The sequence below is a fragment of the Hippichthys cyanospilos genome, chromosome 8 (genome assembly GCF_059441005.1).
Source record: "Hippichthys cyanospilos isolate Australia breed blue-spotted pipefish chromosome 8, RoL_Hcya_1.0, whole genome shotgun sequence".
NCBI classification, from domain to species: domain Eukaryota; kingdom Metazoa; phylum Chordata; class Actinopteri; order Syngnathiformes; family Syngnathidae; genus Hippichthys; species Hippichthys cyanospilos.
The window spans coordinates 12,058,611-12,076,484 of NC_142376.1; the positions used below are offsets into that span (position 1 = coordinate 12,058,611).

A 17,874-nucleotide genomic window follows, 5' to 3' on the forward strand; every position below is an offset into this window, starting at 1 on the left:
AGAACATCACGCGTGTCTCTGTGGTTTAAGCATGTAGAACTGTCAGGGGATTCAAAGTGGGATTGCATGGATTTGTGGAGATTAGCTTAGAAATAAATCCAGAAGGCGCAAATAGAATTTTCAAAGCATTTTAACCACGGTTGGTGGTTGTGCAGAGAATTTTAAGTTCATAATAATATCAGTCCAATGTTGATTAACCAAGGTGGCATGAGAAACGCAAATCTTCAGAGGAAAAACTCAAAGGTCTGGCTCAGTGGAAAACAAATAACACTTCTAAAAAGTCCCCGCCCTGAGCAGTAAGCCTAAATTCACCGATAGATTACAAGGCTTTGTTTATTTGAATAGATTCTCATTAAAACCTCATTTCCCTCTCTCCAATTGAAATGAATGCAGCCCATCCACCATTAAAAATGTAAAAGCTGTGACTCTTATTGCACTCTTCCTCTCTGAAGATAAAAATAAAAAAAACAACAACAACAACAATAACAACAATTGAATCCTACATAATAATTTACTTCAAATGGTTACCGGATCCATGAAGATGGATCACCATGTAAAATAGCAACATTTCACAGCTACAGACAAAAAAGAAGTTACAATGAATGAAATAAATAAATACAAAAATAAATCGATAAATCAGCATATTCATGCCTCACATCACTAGTTCAGGATTCTGGCCTTCACAAAACATGGAAACAGCACTAAGAACAGGCATTTATGCATTTGTCTGAAAAATAATCCAATGATGGGTCAAAAATAAACCAAACCATTATTTGCATCAGTTTCACCCAATGTTTTTAGTTATCTTGTACCAAACAACACTCAAATGTGGGTCATGGTTTACATATAAGACAACCTAAAAGATTGGAATGTTTCAGACAAAACCACCCGGAGATTTGGGTCAGCTTGACTCAAATAATTGGATGGTCCATTTTTGACCCATTATTGGGGTTTTCAACAGAGCAGGCCAGTGATCATGCATGGACTTGGAATTGTTAGTAAAATAGATCTAAAGTTTTATTCAAATTGCAGATTTGTACGTCTCCTTAAAGGAAATCTGCAATGTGTTTGTTTTTTTCTTGACATATACTATTTCTAAGTTTTCATAGCTGGTTTTACTGTTGTGTACTGTTGTTGCGCTACCTTAGACCATAGGTCTCTGGAGGCACATCGATCTACAGCTGTGGTTGCCATGGCGTAGGATTCTTTACAGTCTTGGAATGCTAAGCTCAGGCCAACCATCCTTCTCCACCCTCCATGGGGCACATATATATATATATATATATATATATATATATATATATATATATATATATATATATATATATATATATATATATATATATATATATATATATATATATATATATATTTTTTTTTTTTTTTTTTTTTTTTTTTTTTTCTTCTTCTTTTTGAGATGATTGGAGTCCATGTTTTTCTTACAAATGTAATCACATCGCCCAGTGTCCTATAAAGGCTTATTTATGTCAACTGTTGTGTTTTTTCCAAATGTAAATCATAATGCAATGTTTTTTGGGCCATTAACCTTTTTAAATGAATTTTTGAGTTACTCAACCCGCAATCAAATAATTATGAATTTTTGGGAACATTCAAAAAGGCTCCTACAATCAATGTAGTGCTTTTAATGCTTCGCAGCCAATTGTCCTTTGAGTTCTACATGTTTTTTTAAAAGACGTGATCGCAAAGATGTCTCTTAGTAATGAGTCATCCCTTATTTTTGGGTAAGCCACGTCTTTAAATACAGTAAATGGCACTCACAATTTTACTGCAATGTGTACAGCTTAAATCTTTAGACGATTGACAAATATAGTGCTTCTTGTTTTCATTCATTTGTCATTGAGTTTTTAACATATTTATTTGTTTCTTGAAACACATACAGTAATTGCATTACATTTATTTGTGAGTCATGCGAAACCTGTGGCACTTTAATCGCAAATGACATTGGCTTGTTGCAATAAATGTGTAATGAATTTCATCAGCAGCTGTAATATGATCAGCACTGGTGCAAACACAGTAGTGTATCATGGCCAGAACAGGGGCAGCAGTCTAATTATGGAGTTGCTGTGTTGGGCAAAGCACAGGCTAATCCTTTATGAGCGTCTCTGACAGATGTGCCCAATTAATGGCCTGTCTGAAGGAAGACTAGTTTAGATGCATACCATCCAGGGAATTTTATTTCAAAGTAAAAGACCCAAGACTCATTTTTGACGAGAATTTATGGTGAGATTTAATCAGACTGTCTTTTTTTTTTCTACAATTATATGCTGAGACCACAGTTCATAAATTCCTGGAATAAATAATAAGTAATTTAACTCAAGGAAAGGGTTGTGTTATAGGAGTAAAGAGGAAAACTGTTTTCATGTTTAATACAGATATAAATAGATTTAATGTAGATATAAACATCGAACAAAAATATTTTTGCTCCCCAACAACAGATCACAAAATAAAAAAAACAGAGCTAAACCAATAAAACTACAGTACTTGCTATACATTCACAAAAATATTATACTCAATTTTTGTCAACAACGCTTTTTTTCAGGGCCTCCGATTTTAATAGTGTGATTTGTGTACTCAACATTAGAAATACCACAACAGGTGTTCCAATATGTTATATACTGTTTAACAACCTTTTAAATCTGTTTGAATGTATACGTCATGGCACCAAAAAATGAATGAAATGCTTTCAATTCCACTTCTTAACCAAAAAAAGCTCACTTACGTCGTTATCCCACTGAGGCACGACGTTGTCAAACAAAGCAACAGATTTTGTGTTTTGCCAGGGTTCAGTATTGGTCAACCTGACACCGTGGAAATTTTGAACATTAATCCATTGCTTTGCCTAAATGCGCACTCGTTCTTACTGGCATCGAAGTCTGTTTTTACTAGGCCCACATCAGGAAATTTAATATGAGAGCGCTTTATTTCATTCTCAGACAAAGTGCGCTCGCCATGATTTCCAAAAGCGCTTGCCTTTTCATACTGTTTGACGCATTGGCCAAGCTGTCTCCAATCAGAGCCCCTAAAGTAAGCACACATGCTCCCCATTTTTGGTGCACTCTCAAATTTCTAAATGCCAACACACTAAGTTTCCGTATAGTTGGAGTGTAGCAGTGCATGCTCAGTACGTATTGCTATGGTGAAGAGGAGAAAGATGAGCAAACATAATTGAGTATGCTGAAAGCGTGGTATTTTGCTTCCTGGTTGTTATTTCAAATGCTAACAAAGCAACATAAAAAGCCAAGATGCACAAGACAATTTGAAATACTACATGATCATTTAAAAAAGAAAGCTTTTCAAATACATTTTGGAACAAGTTATTGACAGCATAGCTATCAATTCATAGATCCTGTCCAGCTGAGCAAGTTCTGTGATCGTCTTACAGTCCCAATTATCACAATCATTGAGTGGGCCCAGGCGCATACAGAGAAAGGTAAGAGTGTGGAACAATTGTTTTATTGAATCATTCAATAAATTCGATTTGAATGTGGAAACAAAAGGAACATGGGCGACAGTGCCTGGCTTGAACATGAAAGTTTAGGAAGCAGGAGACAGGCAGACAGAGTCAAGCCGGCATACAGAGAGTCCAATCGAGAGCAGGCAGGAACAAGGCCAGGCAGGCAGAGCAGGTCTTACTGGGGTCGCAGGTGTTACAGTAGTCAGGCACAAGAAAGGTCAGTATCCGGGCAGGAAAAACTGGGCAGTGGGCTTTCGGGCAGTCGGGGGCAGGCGGGGTCAGAGCCCCTGCAAGCGGAACAGGGCGTCAAGAATTCGGGTAGTCCGGAACAGGCAGGTTCAGAGTACGGGCAGGCATGTAGGTGAGAAAGCATGACATGAGGGCAAGACAATCTGCCAGGGATTCACAAAAAGAGGCACACTTGTATGCTTTGTGGTTAATTGGTTGCACTTGGTGGTGATTAGATTGATTGAACGGAATGTGATTAGATGGAGGGCGAATGAGCTGGCTGGGCAGGCAAGCTGTGACACTGATTATAAAATGACACAGGTGGCTTGTATCACAGCAGCATGTTTGATACTTTTAAATAATAACAAGAAATCAATGAAGAATTCATCATCACTTCATAAAGAAGTTCAGGGTTGTTTTATTGTTTGTATATCTATTGTCAACAACGCTAGCTAGCTAGCTATTACCGAGTACTGGTAGTAAGAAGTTGTGAGCCAGTTCGTCAAGGATAATAATGACGACAAAGTTGTACCAACCTGTAAGTTTTACATTTTATAATTTTACGCATTACAAAGCAGCAAATTTCTTCAGTTTAATTCCTATTTAGTCCATCAATATTATCAAACTAATAAACAGCGTGAATCAAAAAGAATAAGTCATCAAGTCGCCAAAACATTGCGCTGATGTTGAATTGTAGATATAATGTAAATAACAGTGATGACAACTTCATTAAATTGCAAATTTAACATTCACTAGGTTCAGCAACATTCGCAACTTGGTTGGATACGAAATAATTCCCAACCTCAATTACACTATTCTTAATATTCCAAACCAGAGCACCATCTAAATGATTTTGAAACAAATATTTGTAGAACATAGGTTCCCACATTAGGAGTCACGAGTTGTGAAATGCCTCAGTGACCTGAAGAATGTTATGACAGTTCTGCAAAACAAACAGAACACTTGAGTACTTTGAACTGGAAATGTCGGAGTGAAGAGGGGGAAAAACATCCTACTATGATTTACTACTTCTATGCATGAGCGTATTTCCATTCCTTCTTGAATGAATGAATTGGGTTTGGGAGGACAGTCAAAGAGTCTGACGCGTTAAGGTGTGAAAAGAAATCTTAATGGAGCTGAGCCACCTCTCCCCAGCTGCTCAGAGAAAAGCCTGTCTGCTTGCATGTACATGCATTTAGACTGATTTGCCTCGGATCCCGCTGACAGGCTCACAGGCACGTTTCACTGCTGGAGATGTTGCGCCGTTGTCTGGCAACCCCCTGGATCACAGAGTTGTGCGGCATGACCGGCGCATTGTAAAGTGTGAGTACACTGTGCTGCTCATGCAAAAGACATCTAGTAAACATGGAAACACAGCATCTGCATTCATTGATCTGCTGCCTGCCCTTCAGTGCTCATTACCTGGACTTATAATGAGGAAGGTTTTGATCTGCTGGCCGAGGGGCAGCCGGGCTCAGACAGACACATGTACTCATTACTCCCCATTTTAAACTGCAGGAAGCAAACATTAACTGCATGTTAAATGTGTCAGATTTAATTTGAAGGCAGGTCCAAGTGTGAGATATCATATTTTTTAACTGTTTACATGTTAGGGCTTACCTTTCAGTTGACTGATATTGATTTTCTGGATGGATGCTCTCTTTCGCTCTGAGCTTCAGTTTTGTTTCAGTTGTAATAATATGCAGCTCAATATGAACGAAGCAGCAGCATGTTTTGTCAGATGCTTGAAATAAAACACACAGAATTTAGCCAAATGTTCGGGTGGGAAAGCCTTCATTATATATTTAGGAAGACAAGTGAGGCAGGGCCAGACATGACCAGTAAAAAAAAAAAGTGGCTTCATCCCTGGGCATTGAGAGATTCCAGTTTCGGCTACGGTATTTATACATTTTGCGACATAGTGTATAGTGTTGGGGGGTAAAGTACAATGAGATTTTCCCCCGTGTAAAATATGTACTTTGTCTCAATAAAGTTTGTGAACCAATGCCGTATGCTATCAGGACCCTTAAGCTCAGCGCCCACACTAGCAAATGTCAGATCATTCCCTTGTGTTCTTATGTCTGCTCCATTGCATTATGTCTTGTTCAGATTGTCTCTGGGTTTGTTACCAATTGCTTTTCACTTGTGTATTTTCTCCGTGTTAGATAACGTAATATCAAACTTCAGGTTTCTAGATAATTGATTTTGTGTCTCCCTGGCTTTCCTCCTTGCACTGTCCTTCCCTCAGTGTAAGTTCAAAAACAGACTGTACAAGCCGTATTTTCATTTACATGAGTATTCAAAATCACTGTAAGTTGCAAATACACAAAACACATAAACTCACTAACACATAAAATGGAAGTCTGATTTGTTTTGAAGATGTACAGTTACGTGCTGGGTCATCGTAGAATAAGAGGACATTTGGTCTTAAACAATCTGGAAAAATAAAGCACTTTTCTGATTTTCTGCTGCGTAATCATCAATAATAGGTAATAATCTATCGAAGGCTTATTGAGCTCTTATGATACAATTGTCAACTCCAATTAGGGGTTTCCAACACTTGTTAATCACAGCAACAAAGGTTGCTGGTAACAGGGTTGTAAGTCTAGACGAATATTAGCTTTCTCCCAAGAGTAAAAACTAGCAGTTTAGCTTGTTGTTATTGCTGATCAAGAAGACAAACCCACTTATGTAAATGAAAAAATAAAACATAAAGAATGTGAGGGGGGTTTGACAAGAAAATGGATTAATGATTTACTCTGGATATTTTTAAAATTAAGTTCAAGCATTTGTTTTTTTTTTTTTTTTTTATTTAGATTCAGTCTCAGGAAAAAGAAAATTACTTGTAAATTGCAGCTTCTGGTATTTTTTATGTGGATTATTCAAAATTATATGTAAAATGTCCTCCAATTCAGGAATAACCTAGCAGTATTCTTTTTATACTTTGATATACTACTGAGCTCTCAGTAAACAGACACGAAGCACAGAAACATTTTTTCCAATGCACTGGAAAAATTTCCACACTTTAATTACTGCTATGTAAAGGTCTAATAATATGCTGAAGAATTTGATCAAGTGATTTTTGTTTACTGTATAGTTCATACTATAAGGCAGGTCTTTTTTTTTTTTTTAGCCCGAAAATAAATGCAATTACTCTTAGGAGTTTTTGCTCATTTTGTGCCATTTAGGGCTCCTTCAAAATGTCACCTGTTTTATCCATAACTGCGGTCCAAGTCACGACTGCACAGAAAACAAATATTTCAGTCATTTGGTAGTCAGTAAACAAGCACTCGGTTTCATACAGGCTGATCGGAAGCATCATGCGAGCACCCGCAGAGCCACAGATTGCCGTTTATTTGAAACAGGAACATACAGCACCAAGATACAAAAAAAAGCACTTTTGAAATCAAAGCACAATTGAAACATTCAGACTAAAGAACATAATACAAGAAACAGTCAAGTCAGCTTTCATTTAACTTTTGGCTCCGTATTTGATCACCTTGAACAACAGCGCCTGACAGATTGCCTCAGATGGAGGCAGACGCCTGTCCGAATGGCAGTTAAAGAATAGCTGTCAGCGTTCGCCCGAATGATGGCGATGTCAAGATTTCAGCCCCCAAAGACAGCCTCGTGTGTTCATGTACATTCGCTTGTTTATTTGCAGTCAATGAGGCGAATTACTAAAATACAGAGCCTATAAAAATACGTGTACATAGTTCAGCATGACATCTAGACAGTATTTGTATATATTCATAAATAATTCAATACATAGATAAATAAATATTCTATGTGCGGATTATAAATCTTCATAAAAGCCTTTGCTTAGTACAGACTCCAAATGCCGAGTCGGTTGACCCTGATGTCCGGAAGTCTGGGTGAAAGGCCAAGTGTTCGCAGGGACGGGCGCTGGTGTTGTATGCCAACTTTCCGCTCATTGTGCCAGTTTCTAACCGCGCTGGCATTCGTTCTTACTGCAGGTGGCCTGGCGTTCGATCTGCCAGGTGCCCTCTTCGTACGTGCAATAGCAGATTGTGCACTCATCGATCTTCACCTCTCGTCCGGCTGGTATCACTGTTGTGTCTGCAAAGCAGTTGGGTCCTGTTGACAAAATGAGAATGGAAAATTAGAACTGCAAAGCAATGCATAAATGGGACCAACCATAAGGGAGGCCACAAATGAACACATTTAAGTCTGTCTTGTCAGTTTTCAATACAAAAACAAGTCTCTTATTGAAGTTTAATGAATCCCTTCAAACCACCCTTTAGCCCAGGGGACAGGACATTCATGATTGCTAAAAACAATTTGAAATGTGGACTCGTCAGACCACAGCACACTTTTCCATTTTCCCTCAGTCCATCAAAGATGAGCTCTGGCCCAGACAAGCCAGCGGCATTTCACAGTAGTTTTGATATATGGGCTTCACTTTGCATGGCCGCGTTTTATCTGATGTAGTGGCGAACTATGTTCATGAAGAATGGTTTTGTGAAATGTTAATGAGCTCACTCTGAAACATCCTTTATAATGCCTGTTTTGATTGTGCCGCCTGCCGGATTGGTTGTCAATGTTGTTTTTTGGCCACACTATTTACATGCAAAGCGTTCCCCAGATTGTCTGAATCAACTGATGATACCGGACCTTTTGCTCACAGTTTGTTCGCAAACTGGTGAACCTCACCTAAGCCTTGCTAGCGAATAGTTGAACCCTTTATAAATAATGACACTCACCTGTTTCTAATTACTTTGTTGGAGCCAAAAAGCTTTTTGTATATTCTAATTTGTTTATATTAAGAAAGGTAAACAAATTGTCTGAAGACATGCCAATCTATGGTGGGTGGAACCATGGTTGCCATGGTTACATAAATACGTGACAGTTGGTGATTGCAGTCAGGTGCGACAGGGCAAGACACAAACAGTTTTCGACCGTGCGAACGTGCGAACGTGCGAACGTGAGTGGTCTTTGAGTTTGGTTTGTAACCCGAATTATTGTTTTATCAAGATATTGAACGAAAAGGAATGTGGACGAAATAAACGGATTGGCATATCCAACGCAACACAAAGAGACTATTGAAATTATTTGATTGACGCACGCGTCAAAACAAAACTTACCCAGTTGCCCTGCTGTCCAGCCTATAGGCAAAGGCTGTACAATGTCGAAAACTGTAGTCTTAGTTTGAGACGGACTACCAGTTTAAAGTATATTGGAAACAGAGAGGAAACGCAACGTGACGGCTGCTCGGTTTGGACGGCATCCGATCGTTGCATGAAAGGACAAATTAGTGCTGTTTCGCTGAGTTGTTGCGAAACTTGAACGGACCACAAGACTACGCCAGGGGAGACACGGCGTGCGGGCCATTGGCTTGGCTCAGCGGAGGCACCGCGAACGTCAGGACCAGCAAGGCAGCCAGCCAGAACATCCACGGTGAGCGGACGGCCGCGCTGCCCAGCCACCTCGCATCGCATCGCATCACACGACCAGGACAACGGCCCGGTGCTTGAACTTTGCATTGGGGCACTTTTCCAAACTTGGACAGGTACACTGTGCACATAAAGGTATGTAGCGCGCTACCAGCTGGTTAACAATATATGGCCATTTAAAATACTGTGTGCACACATAGGGGACTTTGAGGATAAAAAAGGTGTCAATACGAGCGCTCTGGTAAAATCCAATGCATTGGTGGTTTTATGGTTTCATCTCCGTTACGTTTTACAAGGTCTTGATTGTAATGTGATGAATTTCTGTGGGGTTTGACTGAAATAACAAGGTACTGTTTTACATTTCACACTGCTGGTTGGGTTTTGTATTGCAAAAATGGATTCAGGTAAAGGTGTTGCTCATGTTATGTGCTCAAATGGTGATGCAATGCAAATAATGGATGAACCTTCAGAGGGTGAAAAACGGTCTAATGTGACCACCACAGGTCAAAGTGCTCGCAGTGAAATTTCACAGGTTAAATCTCAAGTTGGGTCACAGGTTGGCTCCAAACGCAAGGTGAAACTAACACCAAGGGCCTTAATGGAGAAAATTGATTCATTGCAAAAGGAGAGAAATTCTAAATTAAAAAGGGCATCCAACATGCAGAAAACAATTGGAGAATTAATGGAAAATGGAGGATGCAAACAGGAGGTTCAAAGTGCACTTGTGAAATATCTTGACCTATGCAAAGGTGCCAGAGAGGCACAGTGTGCTCTTCTACCACTAATACCTCAAGAAGAACAATACAAACATGACATTTGGTTCAAGGCCAAAATGATCAATATCGATCAATTTATTGAGGAGGTCAATGATTGGACAAAAAGGACCCAAGCTGTGCAAAGTGGCGATGATGTGGAAAATGAAATCAATTCCAACGACAGCATCTCTAATGTTGAAAGCACAAAATCCACTAAAGGTCACACCTGGAGTGAAGCGAGTAGGTCCAGCACCTCTTCGTTGCGAGCTCGCAAGCAGGTAGAGGCAGACAGAGCTGCCCTTGTAATTCGTGCAGCAGCATTAAAGGAGAAGCATGCGCTTGAGGAGATGGAGGAAATGCTGCGAAAGAAAAAGGAAACATTGGAGCTGGAGGCAGAACTGGCTGCTGCCAATGCCAAAATATCAGTGCTACAATCTCCCACTCACCAAACCCTCTCACAAGCACCATCTGATGGAATGGACTCCTACTTTAGGAAAGGTGCAAGACCAAAAGAACCTTCGGTGGCACAACACACCCTAGCCAGAAAACATGAACCAGTCACACAACCTATCCAACCGCAGCCACCCCGACAACAATCTGCAGAATCCTATGTACAACAACAACCGCCTCCTATACAACAGCAGCAAGGACTTATTTCACAACCACCACAGCAGCAAACGTATATTCAAACAAAACCACCACCCCGACGTGTACAACCACCACCCTTTTCACAATCACACATGCCTATGAATGCAGCATGGGACATTGGCCATACCACCCACAGGAACCCCCCTGTGGAACAAAATGCTTCTCAATTCAATGACACTTCAACGGTGTGCAACTTGCTCCAAAAACAAAATGAAATCACAGCCATGCTAATGGAACAGCAAACCTCTCATTTACTGCCACCCAGGGAGATACCATGTTTTGATGGGGATCCTCTACAATATAGAACCTTTGTTAGAGCCTTTGTACATTGCGTTGAGAGAAACGCAAGCAACAAAGGGGATTGTCTGTACTATCTGGAGAGGTACACCAAGGGTCAGCCGAACGAGCTTGTACGGAGCTGTCAACACATGGCACCAGACAGAGGGTATGACATGGCAAAATATCTTCTTGACCAAAACTTTGGAGATGAATATAAAATTACAGCAGCATATATGGAGAAGGTGCACAACTGGCCGCTGCTGAAATCTGAGAATCCAAAATCCCTTCGAGCATATTCACTCTTCCTTCGTCAGTGTTGTAATGCCATGGAAACGGTACAGTATATGAGAGAACTTGACATGCCAGCCAACATGAAAGTCATCATTTCAAAGCTTCCATATAAGCTAAGAGAGATTTGGAGAGTCTCTGCATGCGGCATAATGGAAAGACACTACCGCAGACCCCAGTTCACAGACATCGTCACCTTTATAGAGCGCCAGGTAAAGATAATATCAGATCCAGTCTTTGGTGACATTCAGAATAACACACCGGGCACAGGAAAGCCAATGAACAAATTGAAGTCCCAAGGCAAACCCAGGTTTAAAGGAGACAGCTTTGCAACTACTATCGAAACCCCTCCGCCTAAAGAAGAGCAAGCAAGATTTCCACCTAGTCCCAAGCCAAGTAATACTGCTCACAACACCGCCTCTTGTATATGCTGTTCTAAAGACCACACTCTGGATCAGTGTCCAACAATGGAGAAGAAGTCACACAGAGACAAACTTGCTTTTATAAAACAAAATGGAGTCTGTTTTGGCTGCCTTCGCAAAGGCCATTTAAGCAAATATTGTGCTGACCGTTTGATTTGCAAGGTGTGCAATAAAAAGCATCCCAGTATTCTTCATATTTACTTTGACCAAAAGCAGAGGTCAAGCAACGCAAGTCAGCCAAATAAGCCTTCAGTAAGCAACGCACAGGTCTCCTTGCAAACTTGTGGACAAACAGGGGCCGGTGACAGTAATGGCGTTTTGTCAATCTTACCTGTGCAGGTGAAGTCCAGCAAGGGACATAAAGTAATTAAAACCTATGCATTCCTCGATCCCGGCAGCACAGATACCTTTTGTTCAGAAGCCCTCATGAGGAAGTTGAATTTGAATGGAAGAAAAGCCAAAATCAGCCTTCTAACCATGGGCCCAAAGGCATCTGTATCCAGTTACATGTTGACCGATTTAGAAATCTCAAGCCTCACTGGAGAAGAGTTCTTTGACCTGCCCAAGGTCTACACTCAAAAGAAAATGCCTGTTACAACCAGTAACATCATTAAAGAAGAGGAGCTGGCTAAGTGGCCATATTTAAATGGGGTGGTTCTTCCACGCATTCAAGCTGATGTTGAGCTATTGATTGGTACCAATGCCTCTAAACTACTTGAACCGTGGGAAGTTGTGAACAGTCGTGGTAATGGGCCATATGCCATTAAGACCCTATTGGGGTGGGTTATTAATGGTCCCCTTTCCGGCTACAGTGAGCAGGCTGAGTGCGTTACTGTCAACAGGACCTCCATAACACATTTGGAGGAATTGCTGCACAATCAGTACAACCATGATTTTAATGAAACGACATCGGAGGACAAAGAGGAAATGTCACAGGATGATAAGAAGTTCATGAAAATCATGACTGATTCTTGTAAGCTTCAAGATGGACATTACACCCTGGAACTCCCTTTCAGAAAAAAGGAAGTCTGTCTGCCAAACAATCGGTGTGTTGCTAGGCAACGCATATTTGGATTGAAGAGGAGGTTTGGGAGAGATAAGAAATTCCACAGAGATGCTGATGAAACTAAAGAATGGATTGAGAAAAAAACCCAGGCTCTCAACACAGACTACGGTCATGATTTGGCAAGTGTTCAGGCTTTGCAGCGCAAGCATGAGGGCTTTGAAAGAGACCTAGGTGACAAGGTGAACTCTCTTGGTGAAACCGCACAACGTCTCATACAGTCCCACCCAGAAGCAGTGGATGACATTAAAGAGAAATGTACTGAGCTCAACTCTGCCTGGAGCAGCCTTGTTAGACGTGCTGATCAGCGCAAAGACAAGCTGGGAAATTCACATGACCTGCAGCGCTTTCTATCTGATTTCAGAGACCTCGTGTCCTGGGTTAATGGTATCCGAGGACTGGTGTCCTCTGAGGAGCTAGCCAAAGATGTGACTGGAGCGGAAGCACTTCTAGAAAGACATCAGGAACATCGCACAGAAATAGATGCTCGTCTTGGTACATTCCAGGCTTTTGAGCAATTCGGGCACCAGCTTTTGGTGCAAGGACATTATGCGACTCCCGAGATCAAGCAAAGATTGGAAACTTTAGAAATGGAGCGGGCTGACCTGGAAAAGGCCTGGGTACAGCGCCGCATGATGCTGGACCAATGCTTGGGGTTCCAGCTCTTTAGCAGAGACTGTGAACAAGCTGAGAATTGGATGGCAGCTCGTGAAGCCTTTCTTGCAAGTGACGACAAGGGAGACTCCCTTGATAGTGTTGAGGCACTAATCAAAAAACATGAAGACTTTGATAAAGCCATTAATGTGCAGGAAGAGAAAATTGCTGCTCTCCAATCCTTTGCCAATCAACTCATAGGAGCGGACCATTATGCCAAATCTGAGATCTGCAGTCGACGCAATGAAGTTCTTGACAGGTGGCGTCGGCTGAAGACCCAGATGATTGAAAAGCGCTCAAAACGTGGTGAATCCCAGACCCTGCAGCAATTCAGCCGAGATGTGGATGAAATAGAAGCTTGGATCAGTGAGAAACTGCAGACTGCTTCTGATGAGTCCTACAAGGACCCTACCAACATTCAGCTATCCAAGCTTCTGAGTAAACATCAGAAGCACCAAGCATTTGAGGCGGAGCTCCATGCCAATGCTGATCGAATCCGTGGCGTCATAGATACTGGTAACACAGTCATCCAGAGAGGTGCCTGTGCTGGCAGTGAAGATGCAGTTAAGGTACGCCTTGGTGCGCTGGATGAACAGTGGCGATTTCTCGTCAACAAATCTGCTGAAAAGAGCCAAAAACTCAAAGAAGCCAATAAGCAACAGAACTTTAACACTGGCATCAAAGACTTTGATTTTTGGCTCTCTGAGGTGGAAGCACTTCTTGCTTCAGAGGACTATGGGAAAGATCTGGCCTCAGTCAACAACCTGTTGAAAAAACATCAGTTGCTGGAGGCTGATATTTCAGCCCATGAAGATCGTCTGGAAGATTTAAATGGACAGGCTGACAGTCTGATGGCAAGCAACACCTTTGATACCTCTCAAGTGAAGGACAAGCGTGGTGCTGTTAATGGTCGTTTCAACAAAATAAAGAGCATGGCAGCCAGCCGCCACGCGAAGCTGAATGAGTCTCACCGTCTACATCAGTTCTTCAGGGACTTAGATGATGAAGAGTCTTGGATCAAAGAGAAGAAGTTGCTTGTAAGTTCAGAAGACTATGGGCGTGATTTGACTGGAGTGCAGAATCTGAGGAAGAAACGCAAGAGGCTTGAGGCTGAATTGGGAGCCCATGAGCCGGCAATTAAGTCTGTGCTTGATACTGGAAAGAAGCTGTCTGATGACAACACCATTGGCCAGGAGGAGATACAGCAGAGACTGTCGCAGTTTGTAGAACATTGGAAAGAACTCAAAGACCTTTCTGGAGCAGGGGGACATTGTATTGATCGCGGATGCAACAGCCCCACGTGGATCCTGGCTGCTGGGAAGGGTCTTAAAGATCTATGCTGACAAGAAGGGACTAGTGCGTTCTGCACGAGTTAAAACAAAAACCAGCACACTGGACAGACCAATAACTAAGCTTTGCTTGATTCAAGAAGCAGACACTTAAGCTTCTAAGAGGTTTGTTTTGTTTTCGTTTACATGACTTGTTGGCTCCATTTATGTTAATATTGGTTTGAATTGTTCACGGTCTCCTGCCGTTCTCAATTAGGGGCCGGTGTGTTGGAGCCAAAAAGCTTTTTGTATATTCTAATTTGTTTATATTAAGAAAGGTAAACAAATTGTCTGAAGACATGCCAATCTATGGTGGGTGGAACCATGGTTGCCATGGTTACATAAATACGTGACAGTTGGTGATTGCAGTCAGGTGCGACAGGGCAAGACACAAACAGTTTTCGACCGTGCGAACGTGCGAACGTGCGAACGTGAGTGGTCTTTGAGTTTGGTTTGTAACCCGAATTATTGTTTTATCAAGATATTGAACGAAAAGGAATGTGGACGAAATAAACGGATTGGCATATCCAACGCAACACAAAGAGACTATTGAAATTATTTGATTGACGCACGCGTCAAAACAAAACTTACCCAGTTGCCCTGCTGTCCAGCCTATAGGCAAAGGCTGTACATACTTGTTTATCAATTTACCAGCATTTTTTGCTGTTCCAGGCATCAAAATAAAAAATGAGCTTAAACAGTTTAAAGTTGAACATTTTCTCTCACCCCCAGAACCTCCCTTCATTCCTAGAGAGAAATCTAAAAAATGTTCTTATTTTAAATTTTTGAAATACAGGTCAATCAGTTCACCTTGTGATCAATATTAAACATTCCCACAATCCCTATATAGCAGAAAGCATGCATTTTTCACCAACAATTTGTACATTTTTTGTATTTCACTGTTTTTCATCCTTCAACCACTTCTATATTTCTCGACAGAGTCTTACCATTTGTATGTCAACAGATTCAAACTATTCAAACCTTGTGAATTACTTTTTTTCTCATTCCAACAATATACAATTATAGCAACAAAGATGCTAATGTAGTGAACCATAGCAAAGCTCAGACAGCCACTTTGCTCGGACGTCGGCTTTGCGACGGACAGGATGGACATTTTTTAAAAATAATATTTTCTAATTATTTGCCAATTGACAAAAAAAAAAAAAAAAAAAAACAAAGCACCATTCCCGACAGTCCAATTCAAAGATCAGTCAGCACTTGGGACTAGCATCAAATACAGCCAAAGAATGGTTCCAACTGCATTACAGTTTGTTAAAAAGAAATAAGTCACTGACACTACTTTTTATTGTTTTATTGCCACAATAGTGCAATGTATTTAAATGAAATAAAATTTAGGTTTTTTTAGAGGTTTTTGGGTGAGCTTATAAAGAGATTGAGAACAATTAATTATATATCCTAATTAATCTTTTTTTTAAATTTCTGAACAGCACTAATACAAATATCTACAAATAAAGTATATTTTCATTGATTTAACAAATGCTGAATTCTAATTTGAGATATTCTTGCTGTGTATGTACTTCAGATCAGCTCTATTTTGTTGTTTTTAATTCTGTCAGTTTGAATCTTGCATTTTTTTGGTGTATTTGATAACCTTTGTAGCCCCCTCTGAGTCAACACTGTTTTACAATGTTTCTCTGTGTCTCGTTCCTTTTCAGCCAATACTTCATGTGTTTGTCACTTATGCCTAATTACTTGGAACTTTGGACATTTTCAATATTTGTATTTTCAATATTGAAACTCATTATTAGTAGGACTAATAATTGTACTTTAGATTGCTCTGCCCATCTCTTTAAAGTGAGCCTTAATAAAATATGAAAAATCTTAATTGTTGATAGGAGACGCAGAGCTGAGTTGAGCACAGGGTGAAGTTGAGTCACTGCCTGCTGAACGAACGTAATTATGACAATGGTAATAATAAATAAACATTGAATTAACAAGGACAGCACAGTGTTATAGAATTTAGCCCATCTGGACCACTGTCTCATAGTTCCTAGTTTAGATTTGACCTCTCAGGTCACTCTGTTGGGGTTTTTCCTTGTTTTAATGTTTCTTGCATGAATTTCCTTGTGTTAGGTTAAAGAATTGTCCATAGACGTGAATGTGAGTATCCCAAGTAACTGACTGGCCACGGACACATGCTGCTTCTAGCATCTTGCCCAGAAGAAGATCCAGCCTAATGTCACCCTTTTAGACGGGCATAGTAAATGTTTAAATGGGTGCAAGTTGACGATTGAAAATCACCCATTGCTTTATTTTTGAGGTAAAAAAACCCCCAACAAAATAAAAAGAAACAAACATCGAAATGGACTGGACAAATGCATGGTACCATGATCCAATGAAATCTGACAGGTATTTTATCTCAGGTTTTAAGGGTACCTTCTCCAGACAGCATGTTTCAGCTCCTTTCTGTGATGTTCAGTAGGCTTGAGATGGGGGCTCTTCAGAATAGTCTGGTGTCTTGTTTCTACTGCACTTCTACCCCTATGAAGGGGTTGATTAACATAGGCAGGGTGCCTGTGTACAGCTGAATCTTGCGTCCATAAAGATTAAAGGTAGGACTACTCGATAAAACAAAATCATGTGGCTAAATCCAAACTATGGCAGAATTTTGATTTTCTGGACTTGATTTTCCCATCTCTGGTGTTTACCGGCTGGTGTCCAAATCCGGTCCGCAAGGGCCGGAAACCTGCTTGTTTTCTAGGTTTCTTTCCCCGACACACCTGATTCAAATGATCAAGTCATCAGGAAGTGCAGCAGAAGCCTGTTGACGATCCCGATCTTTTGAATCAGGTGTGTCAGGGGACGAAACCGGGAAAACATGCAAACCAGCTGCCCTCGAGGACCGACTTTGGACACCCCTGGATCAGCCGCGAGATAGCAGCACTCGAATGCTCCATATAGGCTGGCGTTATAGACAAATAGTAAATGTTTCTGCACACTTTGATGTTTCAAACAGAAAATTCTTCTCAAGGGGGATTTCTAAGCACAGTTTAAAATTAAGTAAGAAAGTATTGATCATCCAAAAAATTATGAAAGTTTTTTCATTAGTAAATGCAAATGTGCTGTTTGGTCTTTTGTGATTATAAACGTATACATATTTTGCACCCAAGCAAAAACATGTATTCTTTACATTTAGCTGAATAAATAAATATTCAATTTGAATTTTCTGTAGGTTATATAAATACTGTTTCAAAAAACTCGATAGTGCCATACCTATCCACAACAATACCCCTTAAAGATACTTTTAGAATTCAATAATGCATCATTCAAGCTAGAATAACTGGGTTACTGCTCTTTAG

General features: G+C 40.5%; 1 protein-coding gene across 1 annotated transcript in view; it reads right to left on the reverse strand.

The window, feature by feature from the left end:
- Positions 1-6,993: 6,993 nt before the first annotated feature.
- The window catches only part of vwc2 (von Willebrand factor C domain containing 2), a 43,911-nt gene continuing 33,030 nt past the window's right edge, over positions 6,994-17,874 (reverse strand). Inside the window, exon 4 of the mRNA XM_088422276.1 lies at positions 6,994-7,801. Coding sequence (XP_088278402.1) covers positions 7,650-7,801 — 152 coding nt within the window. The 3' untranslated portion in view covers positions 6,994-7,649. The remainder of the gene's footprint in view (positions 7,802-17,874) is intronic.